The sequence below is a fragment of the Acanthaster planci genome, linkage group LG06, assembly GCF_054643075.1.
Source record: "Acanthaster planci isolate LZ-2023a linkage group LG06, COTS_SCS, whole genome shotgun sequence".
NCBI classification, from domain to species: domain Eukaryota; kingdom Metazoa; phylum Echinodermata; class Asteroidea; order Valvatida; family Acanthasteridae; genus Acanthaster; species Acanthaster planci.
The window spans coordinates 9,361,070-9,380,174 of NC_141782.1; the positions used below are offsets into that span (position 1 = coordinate 9,361,070).

Genomic DNA, 19,105 nt, shown 5'->3' on the forward strand with positions numbered 1-19,105 from the left:
GAAACCCTAACCGAGATTTAAATGACGTAAAGTCTCATCCGGGAATTTCGTACGAATCCAAGATGGCGCCGGTCGGCGAAAAAAGTGGAGCCCGATCATCAGGCATGGAAAACGGCGAAGACGAGCTGCAGAATTTATGGTAAGTTCACTTTCGATTGCGAACTTCTCATGGTGTCAGCTTGAGCTTTGTCTTGTCTAACGTTTGGTGTTTTTCACTTTTCAGGTCGTCAATTTTAGGTGAGGTTTCGTCTCATTCTGGTTCGAAGTTGCCGTCATGCAAAAACATCCTGGTTCTCGGTAAGTCGTCTGCGTGCTTTACAGTCACTTCGCCCCATTTCCACTTCACTCCCGGCCCTGACCACTTCGGCCCTATTGCCCTATTGCCACTTTTACTGTGACCAATGCGTTTCAGCCCATGGACACCGGTCAGAAGATCCATCTGACCGCCTGGTGAAGCGTTTGTTGCATTTGTCTAATCATGGAACTGCTTTTTTCTAAGGCAGTTTTCCCTACTGCCTACCTTCCATGGTCTGATTACTTCGAAGTTAAACCTACAAACTTTCAAGTGCATAAAATTGCTCAAGGAGAATATAAAGGAGAGACATGCATTTTTTTCTGTCTTATAAGTAAAGTTTGTTTGGAAACAGATTCACAGAAGTAATGGCTCAAGTGAACACGATGAAAGGATATAAATGAGACAAGACCACGGGGAATTGTGACATGTTTAATGAAACTTAAAACTAAGGAATAATGTCATTTCTTTCTTTATTCCAATTTATTATCAAATCCATTGTCACCTGCTGTCACAATCCACGCCACTTACGAAAAGGCTCCTTGTTTATGCCAGAGTTACCAAACTCAATCAGGCAAAGCTGGGGCAAAGTAGGAACTAAGAGATATGGGAATGGGGCTACAAGTGGCAATGGGGCAAAGTGGAAACGGGGCAAAGTGACTGACACCCGTCTGCATTATGTCACTGTAATACACTGTCACTGTCATCAGTCCTTCATTTTAAAGGAGTGCAGTTGCACAGGCGCTCCTACCACGTTCCTCAACACTCCTAAAGGAGCGTAACAAATCACGCCCTTACAAAAATGTTAGGGCACTTTACAAATATACCAATGATATGACAAACACAGTGGATAACATCACCAAAAAAGGACTGTGATTCATTTGTAACTTAGGCTTTCAATTTATCCCGCCGCGACTTTCATATTTGGGCCTATAATTATTATACGAATATATTACGATCATTGCATCGCAAGCACAGCCTGCTTTCACACCAGCTCTCACACCAGCTCTGCACACAACTGTACATGTACACATACGTATGCTTGCATGTGTATTGTATGTCGTGCACAGTTTTGCTGTACATGATACAATTTGTTAGGTATTTTTATCGGTCAGTAAAAAGTTTTCAGTAAAAAGAGAACAAATCGGTATCGATCTTCTTTACAGGGCACTTAAGCGGAAGGCGGTGTGCCTTGAGCTTTTGTCATCGTGAAACACTGCTCCATGCATACATACAGCTTGTGTGCTTATTGAATTTATGTCCAGCATGTCGGACCATAATCATATGTAAACATTGTTATGTTCACACGTGCATGCACGTGTGTTGGTGTGACATTTTCCTATTTTGATTGAGGTGGGTTCATTACAGTCTGCATCAACTGAACAAAGTTGAAGTGCATTTTCAACTTTCAAATCCCCTTCAGGTTTCTTTTGAAAGCAATGCTCAAATCAGGATGAAAAGGCTCATTTCCACTTTTATTTAAATCAAAGGGACAAGTACATGACGTACAACTGTGTTGAACTGTACATGTACATGTAGGTTGAAACTTACAAGTACAATGTAACAGTTAGTCAGGCCTAAATAGTTAATTTTTTAATTTGGAAGTATAAAAATTCTGGTTCAAATAAAAACAAGCAGTGAGATTATCAGTATGTATCGTAAACCTGTTTCTAACTGAACTAAAACTAACTTAATTTTAAAAATTGCCCCAAGAACATTATAAACAATCAGAGAAAGTGGAAACAATAGACTCCAGGGTACAAACTATCATTTGACCTCATTTTCCACTTCTTTTAATTGGTTTTTTTTTAAGGGAGAGATTTGAGGAGAGCAATTTATAGCTCTCCTGGATTTTCTTAAACTGTGTCATGCCCACCAGAAACTGGACCTTTTTTTCAAGGATGCAGAAACATATTCTTCTAAAGATTACTTTGTAGTGTTAGGATAGGCAATAATGTTTCAGTTAGGCATGTCAGGTTGAACATGACATGCAGACATGGATGCATGCCTTTGCATGGCTGAAGCAAAGAAATGAAATGGGATACTGGTAGGGCAAAAGCATACCTGACAAAATTTCAATTTCCTAGTTATTCAAATAATCTGATACTTTGACAGTTGTGATAAACTCTGACAACTGACATTCACTTAATAGCAATTCTTAGTTTAAGGACGGTGCTACATTTCTGTTTCAATTTTTAACTTTCACAAGGTAGGCTTAGCAGCCAAATCAGTCCAAAATTACTTCACTTGTTTTGAAAAAATCTTATGGTTTACACAGTTCTGGAACTCAGGAGTCATTGACTTGTGAACAAAGACCTTTCTACCATGCACTTTAGGCTTCCCTTTAGGAATTGTTCGAGAACCAAAATGAATGTCAGAAATTTCCGTTTGGTGTGCAGGTGAAGATGAATGTGGGAAGACAACTCTTATATCAAGGCTTCAGGGTGCAGATGATCCCAAGAAAGGTCATGGGTTGGAGTATTTATATCTGGACGTCCAGGATGAAGATCAAGATGGTGAGTAGTGTCAAGAATGCTGCCAATACTTGATAAAGTGCAAACTAGACCTGAAACTAACCTGACCTGACCCAAAACTGAGTTTGAGTTGAGTTGGGTTTTTGTTTCCACCATTTCTTAACCCCTTCGCACCGAGAAGCTGTAAGAGCTGCCGTAAAAATTGAGATCTGTCAGCCCGCTTTTCAGCTATTGTTCTCGGCCCGCTCGAGCAAACACGGTGAAAGAAGGCATACCCTGGCTCTTGTATATATGGTGATTGGCCTTTGTGTGTTGCCAAAAAATGAAAAGACCGAATTTGCATCATAATCACCAGCTTCACAATAGTACCCACTTTGAAAAGAGGCAACAGGAATGTGGAAGCATGAGTAGAGCCGCATGCCACCGAACATTAAGCCTTTTTGCTGTGTAAATCAAAGCTTGCAGAGCACGCGGGGCCACAAACCGAGAATTTGCAGTTTGGCAGGTGGCCTTCGTGGTCAAGCGAGGCTGGAATTCTCAGAGTCGGCTTTCAGAAAAAGTCCTGGTATCAAGGGGTTAACTTAAGTTGTTTCAAGTAAACCAAAACAAACAAGTATTGTAAACAGTTTGGACATTGGCATGGTGTATCACAGTACTTGTATGGCCTAGTTACAAATGTTTCCTAGATGATCCAAACAATCCAACATTCAGGCGGCATCGGCCAAAGTGTAAGAGTTGCTCAAACTCAGGTTGGTGTAGTGGTTTTTTCCTCGCCTTCCACCTTTGCGGCCCAGGTTCGATTCCCGGCTCAGTCCACATTTGGGTTGGGTTTGCAGTCCCTACGTGATTCCATGGGTTTTACCCAGGATACATGTATTTTCCTGGGGTTTTCCTCCCACCCCTAAAAGTGTAAGTGCTTCTCATACATGTACATGTACTAGTCTCCTATCTTCTCCAGATGTGGGCCATTTGGCAGCTGCCGCTGGCATCCTTGTAAGCCTTCAACCCTCAATGTTGTAAATCCGAGAGCCTCCATGGGAAACACTGATCGAAGCTTACCCTCATTAATAGATGATATACAGAAAATACAAAATACAAATACAAAACTTGCCCATAGATGTGGCAGCACAACAGAATGTTACATGTACATGTATGTGGGTTTCATTCAACAACAAGAGAAGGTGTTTTGCTATCTGGCGGTGATTTTCCTTCAGTCTGAAACGACTTTACAATGTATGCTTTTAGTTGATGCAGACTGTTTTTCTTTTATTTAATGGACATGTACATTTCCCTGGGGCTGGAAGTTGTCTTTTTCCAATCTATACATCGTTCTAACTGATGAATTGTGGAGATGGGAACTAGACAGTTGGCCCAGACATTCTGCTGTCTACCATTGAAAGGGTATTTGTACACTAAGCTCACACAGTATTCGTACTTACATGTACATGTATATAAGTAAAGTGGATATATCTGTTTACTTAGCTAAAGAGGGTCCACGTCTTTTGCACACACTGTTTGGAATAAAGACAGTTTTGGACACTGTATCAGTCCACCACACTTCTCAGCAACAGAGTCTTGGAGACAGGGTGATTTGGGGGAAAAAAATAATGGGGACCCCCTTTTAAAACATGTCATGAGCAACCTGTTTGGACACTTTTTTTTCAGTTGTAGCCAATTTTTACAGGTGTTTATAATTCATTGCCTGTCTAATTTGGGTGTTACATGTACACTTTTACAATCAACCTGAACTGTGAGACTGGCCACCTGACCTCAACTGTGAGGACATGCTAAGCCTTCACAGCTTCTTAAGTGTTACTTGTTGCTGTGACAGTTCATCCATCACCGTCGACCGATAGTCCAAGTTTTCAAGTATGCTTATTGTATATAAAGAAAGCAAAAACCCATGCAATGCAAAGATATGTTAGCATTAAGCTCTTGATGTATCCAGGTTTTGGTTTGGGACAGGAGGGGAGGCAAAAAGGGGGGTGTCAAAAAAGATTTTTATTTTTTTTAATCTGCAACAAAATTTCCCCAAGGAAAGGTGGGAGTACCATACCATTTCTGTTGTGATACTCGTAGCACTTTCAATTCCTAAAAAATGGCAATGTTTTCAATGGTTCCACTGCTGTATTATACTGAAGCTCGGGTTTAATTCACATGCTGATGACCCTGTATCTAGGATAACAAGGCAGCATTTGTGACACCTAATCTATAAGTCTCTGTGTCCTTGCAGAATTCATGGCAATTACAAATAAGTAAAAAACAAAAGGCCATTTTCATGTGTGTCTTTTAAACTTCATACTTTTCATGGTTTTCACTATCCAAGTTATTGAACACACACAACTGTCAAACAGCAAGACTTTGCGTAGCCAACTATCATCAGTACTTTCCAGTGGCGGACAATACAATGTACATAAACAGTGTGATGCACAGAAAGCCTACCAGCATTTTGGAATTGCCAGACATGCACTTTATGTTAATAAACTTCTCTAATGTCAAACACTCAAATCTGTTATTCTAAATTCTGTACATCAAGTGAATGGCATCAGAAACACATGTATGTCATGTGCTTCAATGTGCAATGATTGATATTTGAGCTGTAATTACTCAGTTCTGTCCACTGTACTTTCTGCGTTAAGTTCGGCGCCCAATTTTGAAGCTGTTTCGCAGACTGAGGCAACTCTAACATTTAGTCATTTTCACCTTAGAAATTGTCGTAAAGTTTTATTTTCATTTCAGGGATGAACAGAGATGCACATACACAAAATTTCGGCCAAACAAGTCGGTTTTGCTTTTCTGTGGACTGACCTACCGGTACATGTAACCTGGGAAATCATGCAGAGCCTGTTTCCTTTTGGTTAAAAAGTCTAATAAAAGATTTTAAAAACACATACAGCAGCAACCAAAACCTGAAGCCTATTAATTTTTAGGCCATCGTCCTGAATTTTTTCCTTGACGTTTTAAGCTGTCTGGCTTGAAAAATGTGTGCAGCTCTTGTGTATTTGTATAACCTGCTGTGAAATTTAACCACTCAACCAGTGAAAATTAATAGTTATGCACAGCATTAAGTCTGACATTGTCACTATTGATACAAAAATAACTAACCATCATCTTACCCCGATAGTTTTGGCTAAAATAATGTAGACTTTTATTGTAGAGCCCCTTCCCCCAATTTACCCACTTGTACATCCTGCCTGTACTCTAATGTATATTTAATTCATAGTGAAACTTTGGAAATGCGACTACTTTTCTTATTAAGGCAATATTATGTCTCCCTGATAGGTGTTTTGAAAAACAGGGTGTCCAATGTGCTGACGTGCTTTTACACTCAAACCTTTACATTTGTGTATACATGTACTTGTACTTGTGAATGAAAATGAGTGTTTCAAATGTGCCCTGAACCCCTGGCTCAAATGCCTCACCCCAGCGACAAGTGTTGTACATGTACCCATAGGGCAGAGGTATTGTTCGTAAGCAGGATATACGTGTATGTAGGACTCAGTATGCTCAGTATGTACCACTTAAGTTAATCAAAGTTTGATTAAAGTTGTCTGCAGTCTACTTGCTGTGATTACTGTTTTGCACTACTGTGAATCATGCAGTTATACTTTTTAGCACATACGTGTAGTTTACATTAGGTATCTGTGTTGTGCATTTACGCACATTCAAATAGGACAGATATGGATGATTCTCAATGCAGTGTACATAAAGGGGGGAAAAACACATGCACATGAACTACATGTATGCATGTAGTGTAGTTGCCTTGCTGAAACTAAACATTTCCTGTCTTGTATGAGGGACTGAAATTTTCATCAATCAAATTGCGTGCAACATACCGGTACATGTGCATGTACATGAAAGTGTACATGCACTGGTAATTGATAGCACGGTTAATGCCATTTAGGCCCACTCAGACTTAATTTCAATGAGGTTCATTCATCCTCCAGTGTGGAGTGCTAACTTCCAACACTCAACATAAACTCCAATGTATCACTTGCAGAACTCTCACATCAAACCCACTGTATTTTTCTTGAACTTGGAAAAATAGTCGCACTCCATGTGCGATGTGTGAAAATGGTTGCAGTACTAGTACACTCTTTCAATATCAAGGATGGGTTTCATAATCAGCCATTCCAAGGGTCATTGTGACTGCAAATTGGCAGTGCATTCGCCACCTGTCATTGATTTCCACATGTTGTCTAGGTAAGGGCCCTTGCCTGGTGATAAATACATGTATGTGACCTTAATGGTGGGCCAAAACAAAAAGAGCTGGCAGGTACATGTACATGTATGCACCTTGTAGTGTGTAGGCGTACATGTACGTGCAGGCCCATGTTATTTTATCACGTCACATTCATTGCATGTACAGGCATATTTTGGGTATTTTTTCCAGTGTACATGTATGTATTGTATTGAACATATTACACATATTTGTAATATTGTTTCAATTAGGGTCATCACCTTGTCAGTTTTGTTTTACCTTGAACTTGGAAGTATACAGTGTAGTTTCCAGATATATTTGTCTGTTTGTATGGCACATGCATGTGCATGTACATTGTAAAAGTACATGCACATTAAGATTTTCCTAAATAAAACATGTCTATGTCCCATGCTGAAAAAAAGGTAATCCGTGAAATCATGTGTCTAATTTTAATGAAGCAAGCAAAAATCAACTAGTACTTGATCATTTATTTGACAAAATGTCTTTAGTGTTTTCAATCCCAAGATATCTTCAGAATTTATGAGAAATATGAGCCCTTGGTGCAAAAAACCCAGAAATATATGTGTAGTGAATGTACATGTATACGATAGTCAAGTGTACATGTACATGAGCTGACATTGTACACTGTACATTATGGTTGCAGACCAGTAAATCAGTTGCCATAGACAACAGTGATAAATATCCCTACTTCAAAAATCAAGAAAAATACTCGCAAGTTTCACATTTGTTCCAAGACGCATATCGAATTAAAGCTCACTTCCTCATCTTTCATTTTCTTTTCAATTTTTAGTGGCTTAACCAATGACTTTTGAAGATATTTCTCTCCATGCAGAGAAAATCACCCCTAAAAACAGTCAGGAGGCCCATCGCCATTTTGGAAATTGATGCCTACACTCCATGGCATAATAGAGCAATTTGGAGGGCCCCGTTTGGTCCGATACTTTCAGAAAAACAAGCTGACAGTCCTGCCGCTGCATTTCGTCCACCTTTTTAGCAAACCCCCCAGTCCACGTGCCAAGAAAGGCTCTAACAGCAGAGAAATTGACAGCCTACAGTACAAATCGTGATTTGGTCCGCACAGGCAATTTTGGACCTGTACACACATGTATGTATTTATTGGCCTGCAACCTTTATGGTACATGTATGCTGCTTTTTATAAGCTTGTAAATGAATGTGTTAAAGCTTAGTCTTGTTCCAACATCCACACATGTACATGTAAACATGTACATGTAGTAGCCTGCATACCAGACTTCTTACTGTACATGTATGTACATTGCACACAAGTAAATGTAGTGTACATGGACATGTATCGGTACATGTATGGTACATGTACATGTACATGTACATAGTGGTACAATTGTACGTGTACATATTCTTCTGGATGTTCACCTACATGTAGCTGATTGATAACATTTAAAAAGAGTAGTCTGCAGTTTCTGTGTTCTTCCCCATGCTTTGGTAACATTTAACAATTGTTGACCACTGTGGAGTGGGATATGACGTTTTGAACTCCCGAGGGACGCATAGTGCCCCAAGGCGAAGTCATGGGCGCTATGTGTGCCCAAGCAGTCAACAATTGTTTTGTTATACCTCTATCTTAAGAAATTTATCCAAAGAAACAAGGTCTGAATTTCAGAAGACGATGAGCCTACTGTAAAACTGTACAATTAACACAACAGACGTAAACGATATCATTTGTGCACTGTCCCCTCACTTTCGTTAATTACGTAAACTCTAATGTGAAACTAGTGCGGGTACCAGTGATTACATTTATATAGTCTGGTTAGCGGTCCCAACATTACCTTATATACTGCAGGAATGGGAACTAGTGTTGTACGAGCACAATCATTGATCAAATTCCCGGGTAGCCTATGCACAAAATGTATCATGGGTATCATGCAAAACTGACTAAAGGACCGCAAGTTATGTTCATCCTCAAACTTCCCAAAGCTCTTCTGTTTCACGCGCATATGCGTGGGCATGAACGCACCATCAGTAGAATGAAATGTCTCACGGTGAGTGTCATATGCAGATATGTCGCCCTGTCATGTGATCGATCTGGGCCAATAAACAAACAGTATCCAAGACAGATGTATGACAAAGACAGTTGTTTGCCCACAGGCATTTAAAGAAAGGTACGATTTTCCTGCGGGAATTCAGAAGTTGTCCTTTTGAAGACAGTTTCCTTTTTCTAGTGTTACTTTTGGGGGAACTAGTGTGAGTGAGGAAGACCATCTCTTTAACTTTTCAGTTTAGACTCCGGCACAGATGGATACTTTAAAGAATTCAACAGTAAGGGCTTAAAGGGCTTTCAACATCACATGTAGAATTTATTCAGCAATGGGATCTGGGCAGACCAAGACCATTAAGGGAACTTCATCATCTACAATATCTACCATTACTTACATGCACATACATGTATGCATGTATGCCCAACCAGTTTTTCAATTTGTGCAAACCACAGCATACTGTGCAAGAGATGACACAGGTTTTTGTACACTGCTGGCAGATTATCTTCAACATGGACACCCTTTGGCTGTGTCAGAAACAACTGGCTATCGCTGGGAATAACACAAACGTCTATGAGAAGTGGCTGTACAGGGTCTGCTTCATGTACATGTAGCTAGTAGTTTCCATACGCACATGTTCTTTCCAGCCACAGTCACAGTCACAACTTTGAACACACAGCCTCAGTACATGTACCCGGTACCTACATGTATGCTCTGTACATACAACCTGTCCATGTACATCTAACATGCCATTTCCATTGTTATGCAGTCCGAAAAGGTACTACATGCAGTTGTTTCTGGCAGTTGGTTAGCAAAACATAAGATCACCCTAATGGCACCCTGTAGCAAATAGTTATAAAAAACAAAACAGTGACAGGCATCAAAAAGGAACTGAATTGTTTTGCTACTCATGTGTACGCATTCTACCGGGGTAATTTCCCAGGATTTTATTACAAACACTTTTTTAGGCTAAGCATCATTCCTCCAATCTTCATGTACATTATGCATTCACGGTAGTCTCCTTTAAGAGTCTTCATATTTGAGTGGAATCAGGTGGTAGCAATATCTGGTTGCTGTGCTGTGGGAAGTAATCAACTGCCCATGAACCAGTCAATGGGACCTGTCTAACTAAGTGTACTCTTACATGTAGATGTTACATGTACATGTACTGTACTACACTGTACAGAGCAATTGCTATTAGTACCATCTGTTATTGAATCGCCTAGACACCTTACTGTAGAATGGTAAGAAATCGGAAGTGAAGATTATGTATCCCATTATGTGGTACATGTACCGGTACATGCACTAAATGACATTCTATAATGAATAAATTTATACATTCATGTTGCTGTTGAGACTCTCTTTGGTTTCCTGCATTAATTTCTTTCTTGCCTTGATAAATTTTCAGTGTCCTTGCCAGAATACCAGCCACTGTTTGGGCTCATCTACATTTTGTAGCCAGTGCAAAGCACAGAAAGTTGGCCATGCATTGAAAATGAAAATATGTTAACAGCTATGCTGGGAAGTTGTTTTGAACAGCTGGATGTTTTTGTTCGTCATGAATTTTTCTGGTCAGTAATTAGCAGCTCTGTTAGACCCAGTATGCTCTAATTAATCAAAATTAATTTTTGATTCCAGCATTTATTTATATTTGAAAACATTGTTCTCAAAATTCTAAATTTTAAACTGAGTGGGGACTGATAAAAATATTGAAATGGGGGAGGGTAGGGCAAAGCCAATTAGGACAAGGTTACGAGCCCTCTTGCTGGAAACACCCTCTCCCATTTCTTAGTTCGGGTCTGGTGTATTTCTGGACATCTAAAGGGTAGTTTGGGTTTTTTCCCATAAGAAATGAAAGCAGTTTTACACATTTGGAGACATTTTTTTCCATCTATTATTTTACATTACATTTATATTTGTGTTAGATGAAATATTACAGAACTTTAATGTAGCACCCAGAAGTTTAAACTTGGTGGCCAGATTTCAAAGCTTACCGCTACTTATTATACTTGGCATCAGACAAGCAAAACTTGGTAGACAGCCAGGCTGCTTCCATCAGTTGGAAGACACTGCTTAAATGTTGTGTGTGACTCTTGTGCCTGGCAGACAGTACACGGTGCGGCGTGTGGATCTTGGGTGGGGAGGACGAGCACTCGGAGCTTCTCAAGTTTGCGCTGACCCCGGCCAGCCTGAGCCACAGCCTGGCCATCCTGATGGTGGACATGTCCAAGCCCTGGTCAATCCTGGATATGCTGAACAAGTGGGCGGGGCTGCTTCGACGACACATAGACACGCTGAGGATGCCGCCTGAGAGACTACGGGAACTGGAGGAGAGATGTAAGTCACTTTCTCCTTTTTGATGTGAATTTTTTATAGGGCAGCATTTGGTGTAAATTTATTGTTTTTTTTCTCACTGCTCACTCTCTTTTTCTGTCCTCCTTTTAGTTAAATTTCAAAACAATTTCACATTTTTTTGTTTCTAAAAAAAAAAAGTTAAAACTTGTTGGACTAGGTTGGATTTGAATTAGACTTTATACACGTAACAGTCAATAGTCACAAATAGTCTTGGATTGGCCGTCTTTGAAAAGATTTTTTTTTACTTGAGGTGGATTCTTCATCTTAAAACCCGAAAAAGTGTAAAGTAAACAATCTTGTTGTGTACGCGTTGCTGGAAACTGTATTGTTGATGGCATGTGCTTCCCAAAGTTCGGACTAAAATTGGTTTAGCAAAACCGCCTCAGTGCTACTGATGTCATTGACAAGATATTCCAATTAGGAGTGAGAAGAAACCGACTTATCATCAGCGTCACTGTCAGAAAACACCCTGAAGCTGAGACTGGTACTAGGCATGGAGCCCTTTATTATTATGTACATGCTGTACAGCAGCAAATAGTCGTAGGTACTGTATTCCGTCTCCCACATATTATGTAACACTTTCACAGAATGACAAATGAAACCAATGACTGTTGTTTTTCTTTTTGAGTCCGCCAGACCCCTAAAACTGCAAACTTCTTTCTTGCCATTGAGTTTTAAATACACTGTTTAAAACCTTGTCTCTGTGATGGGTATACCCTACATTATAAGACATATTGTTGGAAAGTCTCCTCCATCGTTGAACTACATCTTTAACATCACAGTAATAGAAGTGTTTTATTTGAGTTGTAGATTTCAGTGCTTGTAATTTGCAAAATCAGCTAAGGTTGTGTCATTCAAAATACATGTACATGTCAAAAATAAGTGGAACCTCAATAAAACCTGATGTACAATATTGGTGAACTGATGGACTTCATTATAAAGTGTAGAAAAATGCAGTTGGCGTACTTATTACTGTACAGTTACTCCCCATGGTAGAATTACACTGAACAAATACACATGCGCACAATTTGTGTCGGGCGAAATACCAAAATTGTACAATAACAAAAGGAATGCCCGCATTGAAAAAAAAGTAAAATAAATTTCAGTGAATGGTGGATAAGGTTAAGTTTATGTTAACGATTGGTTTTGGCTAAGCAGGCATGAGCTGTATACTTAAAATGCACGGTGACTATGACTCACTCCAGCTGAACTATAATTTGGTTTTATTATAAACAGATCCAGGTACGTGCAAATATTTTAAGTACAGATGTTGTCATTTCATTTATGTACGTAAACGATCAATCAGAATACAATTTTTTTTTTTTCAAAAGAGAGTTTCGTCCAGGATTTGGGAAGAAGAATCAATTTACATCATGTACAACTGATTTTGACTGGCATGATATTTTGGCTTGGAAATATCCTGAATTTAAAAAAACAACTAGTGTGCAGTATTACAACTAATGGGGAATCTTTGGACTGCAACAAATTGAGACATTGTGTCCATAAATGTTTTTAGGCAAAAGCCTGATTTCCGGCTATTTTAGGGGTGAGATTTCTCAGCTTTGTTTTGGATTTCAGTGTTTTATCCTCACTGGCTGTGTACGTTGTACAAAAGTATAGGATATTTTCACAGGTCAGCTTCTTTATGCCTTTTTTCAGCTGTTTTCAGCTACATGTATTTTTATCATTGGTTTAATCTCACCCCTGATATTTCATGTCAAATTTTGGGCTACTTTGAGGCCGTATTAAGGTATTCAGGCTTCTATGGCCTTATTTTTTCGCTCTGGGCAAGAACCAGACTAACATCACCGGTTTTCTGTCACGTACATTGTTTGCCAACTCTCATTACTGTGTACATGTACTGGTACCGGTTGATACATGTAGGTACCGGTAGCTGGTATTTACATGAAGATGAGGAGGTTTAAACTGTTAATCAACTGGTGCATTTTTCGAATAAGTGTCAAAATGGCACCTTAATTCCCGATACTACAGTACGTATCAGATGGCATATTGCACAGCCATCTTTAATGCAGATATTGCTGTTTAAATATGCATGCACGTTTGATACGCACAGCAATGTTTACAAATAGCAAGGCAAATGTAAATGAATCAATTTACATGTCATAGCAACGCAAACAGTTGCAAATGTCATTTTAAAAGGCCAGTGTACATTTACGTACATGTACACGTTCATGATACCGGCACGTGAAGTAAAACATCATTTTATAAAAATGTTTTACAATGCACTGCATTTTATTTAGGTTGAGTCTGCCAACTATTAATATCAGTCAGATCAATACTAGCACATGGTGTTTGAGTCCAGAATTCTTTGGAAAACACCTATCATGTTTGAGGATACCGGTATCTTTTTCCAAACTAAGTTTGGAGCAGTGTACATACAGTGTATGTACATGTGTGTACACATCTTTGTAAGCTGTACTCCCCCGATTGTTCCCCTTTTGTTCAAACCTACACTTGAACTTTTCAGGAAGACATGCCATACATGTATGTTAGGTATGCGATTGTCCATTGTGGACTTCAGTCAGTCGCACACCCTATTGTTCTGTACTGCTCAACGTCCACACTTTGAACGTGTACACTGTACACATACCGGAACAAGTACATGTACTTGAACATTTACATTATTCTCGCAATGTGCATGTGATTGCAAATCATTGCGTATTAACTGACAAGAAGCTAGGAACTTCATAGCACAAATAGGATGCACAGTCAATGACAGACAATGATATACCGTACATGTGCCTGTGAACTAAAACTCTAGCTGGCACATGCCATTGTTCTGTTTATAGCAGCTGGGCAGTCCTTGTCCATGGAAAAATCAATTAATTATGAATTATATATGTAAATTAGTTGTAAAATTAATGCATGTTGTTGTTAAGACTGGTGCATTCATCAGTAATCAAAGCATGCATTGCTTTGCTCGTCAAAGTGATGAAGAAATCACATTCCCTCCCATCTCAGTGTGACAGGTGCATCATTGTACAGAAAAAGTGATTACTGTACATGTACATGCATGCTTACATGATGTATTTAGTGACAGACTCCATTAACTACTGCTCAGCAAAATTAACTTAGTGGAGACTGAGCATGCTCCCCCCCCCCGAGTTAGGTGCTCTGTTTCATCATTAATTATTTGTAATCATTGGGTGATACTATATGCAGCAAATATGATCTTTCCTATTCAGATTTCAGAGCAAGGATTGAAAGAAACCCAGTTTTTAACCTTTAACCCCTTTGGTTATTTTGATTTGACATTCTTACAGTAACATGTTTTGTCTTGTCCTTATTTACTGTTTTTCAAAACATGTCTGCAAAGGAATGTGTTTTTTCATGGCATAGTTGTACATGTACTTGGACATGCAGTCTCATTACAACCTCACTTAAAATTTCTCGGAAAGTACATGACATTATTAACTGTCATGATACATGTCTGTGATATCCTAGCGGTAGTATTGTTATTCGCTTCCTGTCTGGCTTACGAAGGCTAACAACCTTACATTAGTGAGTGCTGATACATGTACATGTATTTCACGTACACCTTTAATTAGGTTTTGCTTCCCTGAAAGGGACATCGGTAAGATCCAATAATGTACAAGTAGAGGATAAATTTATCACATCTGTGTCCAGGACTGCTTCGTTTGGCCACTGGCACTTTGGAGGACACAGTTCACAGTGTAGCATATGTTTGTGGTGTGACCCATTGAAATGAGTGATCACAGTTACAGTATGGAATGTGCTATTCAGGTAGAGAATAGGGTGCATGTACACTGTATGTATATTTCCAGGTAGAACGGACAGAAGCCCATGTGTGTGCAGATTTGCATGTATTTAGTTAATGTGCTTTTAGCTGTTTTATTTTCTTCCCTTTTTCTGTTTGGAGGGACAGGTCATAGAATTGTAAAGCAAAGAAAGATGTTCCAAACATAGTGCTCAAATCAACACCTTACATGTAATTTGTGTGGATTCTCATTAATGGATTTCAGAGCCCTCAAGCCCAGATAAGATTACTTTTAAATTATAGGCATTATTGCCCACAGAATGTAAGGCACATGCCACCAGGGTCTTGTATCTGTACAAGATTTTGGAGGATTCAGAAAAGTTTCCAGCAGAAATGCTTGGGGAGTTACAATGACGATCTTGGTTTGATAAAAATTTGTGTCTCAACGGATTTTCTTCTGGTTCCAACAGTGGTGCAACAATTCCAAGAGTATGTTGAACCGGAAGAGGGGGAGGACCCAAAGTCACCCAGGAGAACAACAGCTCCTGGCACCGTGGGTGGGGAAGATGAGAAGATCCTGCTTCCATTAGGAGAAACCACACTCACACATAACCTGGGAATACCGATGGTGGTTGTTGTTACAAAGGTAAAGCCCATGAAGACTAAGCCATTGACTGCAGTGAAAGTGTATTTCCGTTTTGTTTGATCTAATTCTTTGGACTAAAATTATGCTTGTAAGGTTTTGAAGACTTCGGGTCATTTTAATTTTTTTAATGGCATTCTAGTATGTGAATTGCTTTATGTTGTTCATTTTACAGTCAGATGCAATCTCTAGTTTGGAAAAGGAGCATGACTTTAAGATGGAACATCTAGACTTCATCCAACAACATATCAGAAAGTTCTGCCTGAATTGTATCCTTTCCAGATTTGTTTGTTGTGCAAAATAGTGTTGGGAGATTTACTTGTGCAGAAATAGACACATGATGTTGCAGGATAAGTTGAAGAGGAGGTTGCATTCTTAAGAATATTTCCAGTAACACTGATCAAACATTGGACGGTAACTAGACAGCAATTATTGAAGCCACTGTGAACGACTTGAAGTGGACATTGGCCTCTTTCCATGAATTTTGTTCCATGGATAATGGCACACTTTTGTAAAATAGTTTCATGTCATGTTTAATAAGGAGTGAGTTCAAAAAATATGTCAGTTGTGGCCTACACTGTGTATGCTACTGGGAGGCCATGGATATCCATAAGAAATGTTGTGTTTGTTGTCTCAAAATGAAATACCTGTTTTGCCCAAGCTTTTAAAGAGTAGACTAGTTCATACATTTATTTACATTGGTAGTCAAACAGCCAATACTGTGCATGTTTGATCCACCCAAAACCTGTGGGATAACAAGTTATTGGACTTCAACCAGATGTACACTGCACACTTTGAACAGGGGAAGGTTTAAGTTATAAGAGGGATAAATCTACATGTATGTTAGTTAAAAGGTTTGTGTAAATGTACTTGCTTGAAAATCTGACAATTGCAGTATTGCCAATATGACTGTTAAAAGCTTGGCCCGTGACTATATTTATATTCCTTAAGTTATCTGTCATGTAGATGGTGCAGCATTATTCTATACATCGGTAAAGGAGGGCAAGAACTGTGATCTACTTTACAAATACCTGCTGCACAGGATATATGGCTTTCCCTTCCACAAGCCAGCACTAGTCGTAGAGAAGGACGCCTTGTTTGTGTAAGTAGTCTTTCTCTTTCCTTTTCCAACACCCCTCCTTACCTCCCTACCGACAGTGTGGTACTATGGCTCTTAACTATAATTGATGTGTATCGTTCTTTTTGTGTAGGCCTTCTGGTTGGGATAATCTTCAGAAGATAGGCATTCTTTATGAAAATATGCCCAATATAAACCCTGAAGAACCGTTTGGGGAAGTCATAGAAAAACCAGCTATCAGAAAGGTAAGTACATGTAACTGTACTCAATCAAAAAAAGCCAAGTGTTCAGATTTTTCAACTTTCCATAGGCCTAAAAATTGCACTGTTAAGATTTTCCAATTTTACAGAAGAAAAAGTAACTACCTGAAAGGATATCTTGTAAATTACCTGGCAACTTCTGGAAAGTTTGCTTGTCCCTACTGCCACAACAGCACAGTGCACTGAGAAAGGTTTATCTCCTCTGATCCAAATTTCTTGGCTGTGGCTTTATATTACATTCTATACTTGGACCCAACCTGTACAGGGTTTCGCGCCAAGACACTTGCATTGTTTGCACACTCGGTGTTCTGTTTTCTGACTTCCAATGTTGGCGTGTGCGGTGTACTGTCAAAATTGTTAATGCCTTTAGCTGCCAGCATACTTTAAGTATCGCATCAATTAATTTGTTTAGTTTTCTCTGTGAATCACAGCCATTACAAGACAGTAAAGAAGTAACAGCTGAAGATGAACAGGTCTTCCTGATGAAACAGCAAGCCATGTTGAGCAAGAACATCCCTCCAGCCAAGCAGCAGGTAAGTCTTTCCATGTGTGGTTCTTTGTCTGTCAAGCCAGCGAGAACAACCCTCTAGCCAAGCAGCAGGTTCCGGTAAGTCTCTCCTTGTGTAGTTCTGTGTCTGTCAGACTGTCAAATGAGCAAGAGTACCCTTCCAGCTAAGCAGTGGGGAAGTCTCTCCCTGTGTAGCTGTCTACCAGTATCTGTCAATCTGTCCAGTGAAATAACTAAACTATGTCAAGCAAAAATAACCCTCCAGCAATGAAACCAATGGGGAAGTCTCTCCTTGTGTATTTCTGTGTCTGAATGCCTTTCTGTCAGTCTGTCCAGTGAAACAACTAAAACCATTTTGAGCAAGATCATTCCTACAGCCAAGCAGCGAGAAAGTGTCACCATGTGTTGCTGTAAGAATGCCTGCCTATCTGTCAGTCTTGCTTTTAAAAGAAGCTGTGTTGAGCTGTGATATATTTTTCCAGCAAAGCCTCATCATGTGTTGCTTTGTTACGGTCCACCTACGTTCTAGTCTGCTTGTTAAAATAACCTGCCACATTCAACAAGATCACTTCTCCAGTTAAACAACAGATAAGCCTCAGTGTTTTTATTTTGTGCATTTCCTTGTTCATCAGCTTGTCTGCTGAAACAGCCAGCTTAGTTGAACAGTCTAGCAATCCACATTATTGTTTCCTTTTTACGTTTTTACCCGTCATACAGCAGGAATCTCCACAGAGACCGATGGGCATGAGGACGCCAGAAAGGAAAGCTAACGTAGCCAGTGTCTCACCCATCACAGCATCAGGAAAAGCAAAGGTCAGAAAGTTTGGCAAGAAATGCTCCTTTTTTTCTGTACTTTCCTCCAGTTACTACAGGTATGAATGGCATGAATAGGCGCCATGTCAGAGATGTCTAACTCCATTAACACTACAAATCTAGTTTTCTTCATTGTTATATTTCCCTTTTGCATGAATCAGTAGGCAGAGTCTGTAATTTTCTTAAGCGGCATTCACTTCCAGTACCTTAAACATAAGAAATAAACTAGATTGATTTCAGATGCAGTCCGGTTAACCTTGTTTTATTACTTTTAGGTCTCATTTGTTGGTTTTGGATTTTAGTAATGGAAACTTTTTTTTTAGACTTGTAAATTTAGGCCATTTATTGTTCAATTTTGGTGTTCCTCCTTGATCAGATGGAGCCGGGCAAGCCAGGGGCCACCAACGAGGGAGTGTTAGCGAATTTCTTCAACAGTTTACTCAGTAAGAAAACAGGGGCAGGTTCACCAGGGTCACCGGCAAGTCCGAAACCAGGTCAGTAACTGCAGATAATATCAGTGCCTCTGGGCTCATGCAGTCTAAATTGGGTATCATGATTTTACCTTTAATTTGGGATCATGGGGTCATTGGAAATTAGTGCAGATGGGAAGAACATTTATAGCATGGGTATTAGGTCAATCCTCAGTGTGCCTTTCCTAGAAGCACTGGTTAGAAATCTATCTTTCTTGACTGTTCAAGACTGTTGATATATC

General features: G+C 39.5%; 2 protein-coding genes across 3 annotated transcripts in view; one reads left to right on the plus strand and one right to left on the minus strand.

Annotated features, from left to right (window-relative positions):
• Positions 1-19,105, plus strand: part of LOC110975625 (cytoplasmic dynein 1 light intermediate chain 2-like) — a 23,862-nt gene continuing 4,757 nt past the window's right edge. Inside the window, exons 1-11 of one of the 2 annotated variants that reach the window (XM_022228237.2) lie at positions 1-139; positions 224-297; positions 2,692-2,808; positions 11,104-11,334; positions 15,562-15,737; positions 15,910-16,003; positions 16,701-16,836; positions 16,946-17,057; positions 17,504-17,605; positions 18,298-18,393; positions 18,770-18,887. In XM_022228237.2, coding sequence (XP_022083929.2) covers positions 63-139; positions 224-297; positions 2,692-2,808; positions 11,104-11,334; positions 15,562-15,737; positions 15,910-16,003; positions 16,701-16,836; positions 16,946-17,057; positions 17,504-17,605; positions 18,298-18,393; positions 18,770-18,887 — 1,333 coding nt within the window. In that variant the 5' untranslated portion in view covers positions 1-62. The remainder of the gene's footprint in view (positions 140-223; positions 298-2,691; positions 2,809-11,103; positions 11,335-15,561; positions 15,738-15,909; positions 16,004-16,700; positions 16,837-16,945; positions 17,058-17,503; positions 17,606-18,297; positions 18,394-18,769; positions 18,888-19,105) is intronic. The other variant, XM_022228238.2, reaches the window with a different exon arrangement.
• Positions 17,616-19,105, minus strand: part of impact (impact RWD domain protein) — a 16,123-nt gene continuing 14,633 nt past the window's right edge. Inside the window, exon 11 of the transcript XR_015425595.1 lies at positions 17,616-17,797. The gene's annotated coding sequence lies outside the window, so the exon portion shown is untranslated. The remainder of the gene's footprint in view (positions 17,798-19,105) is intronic.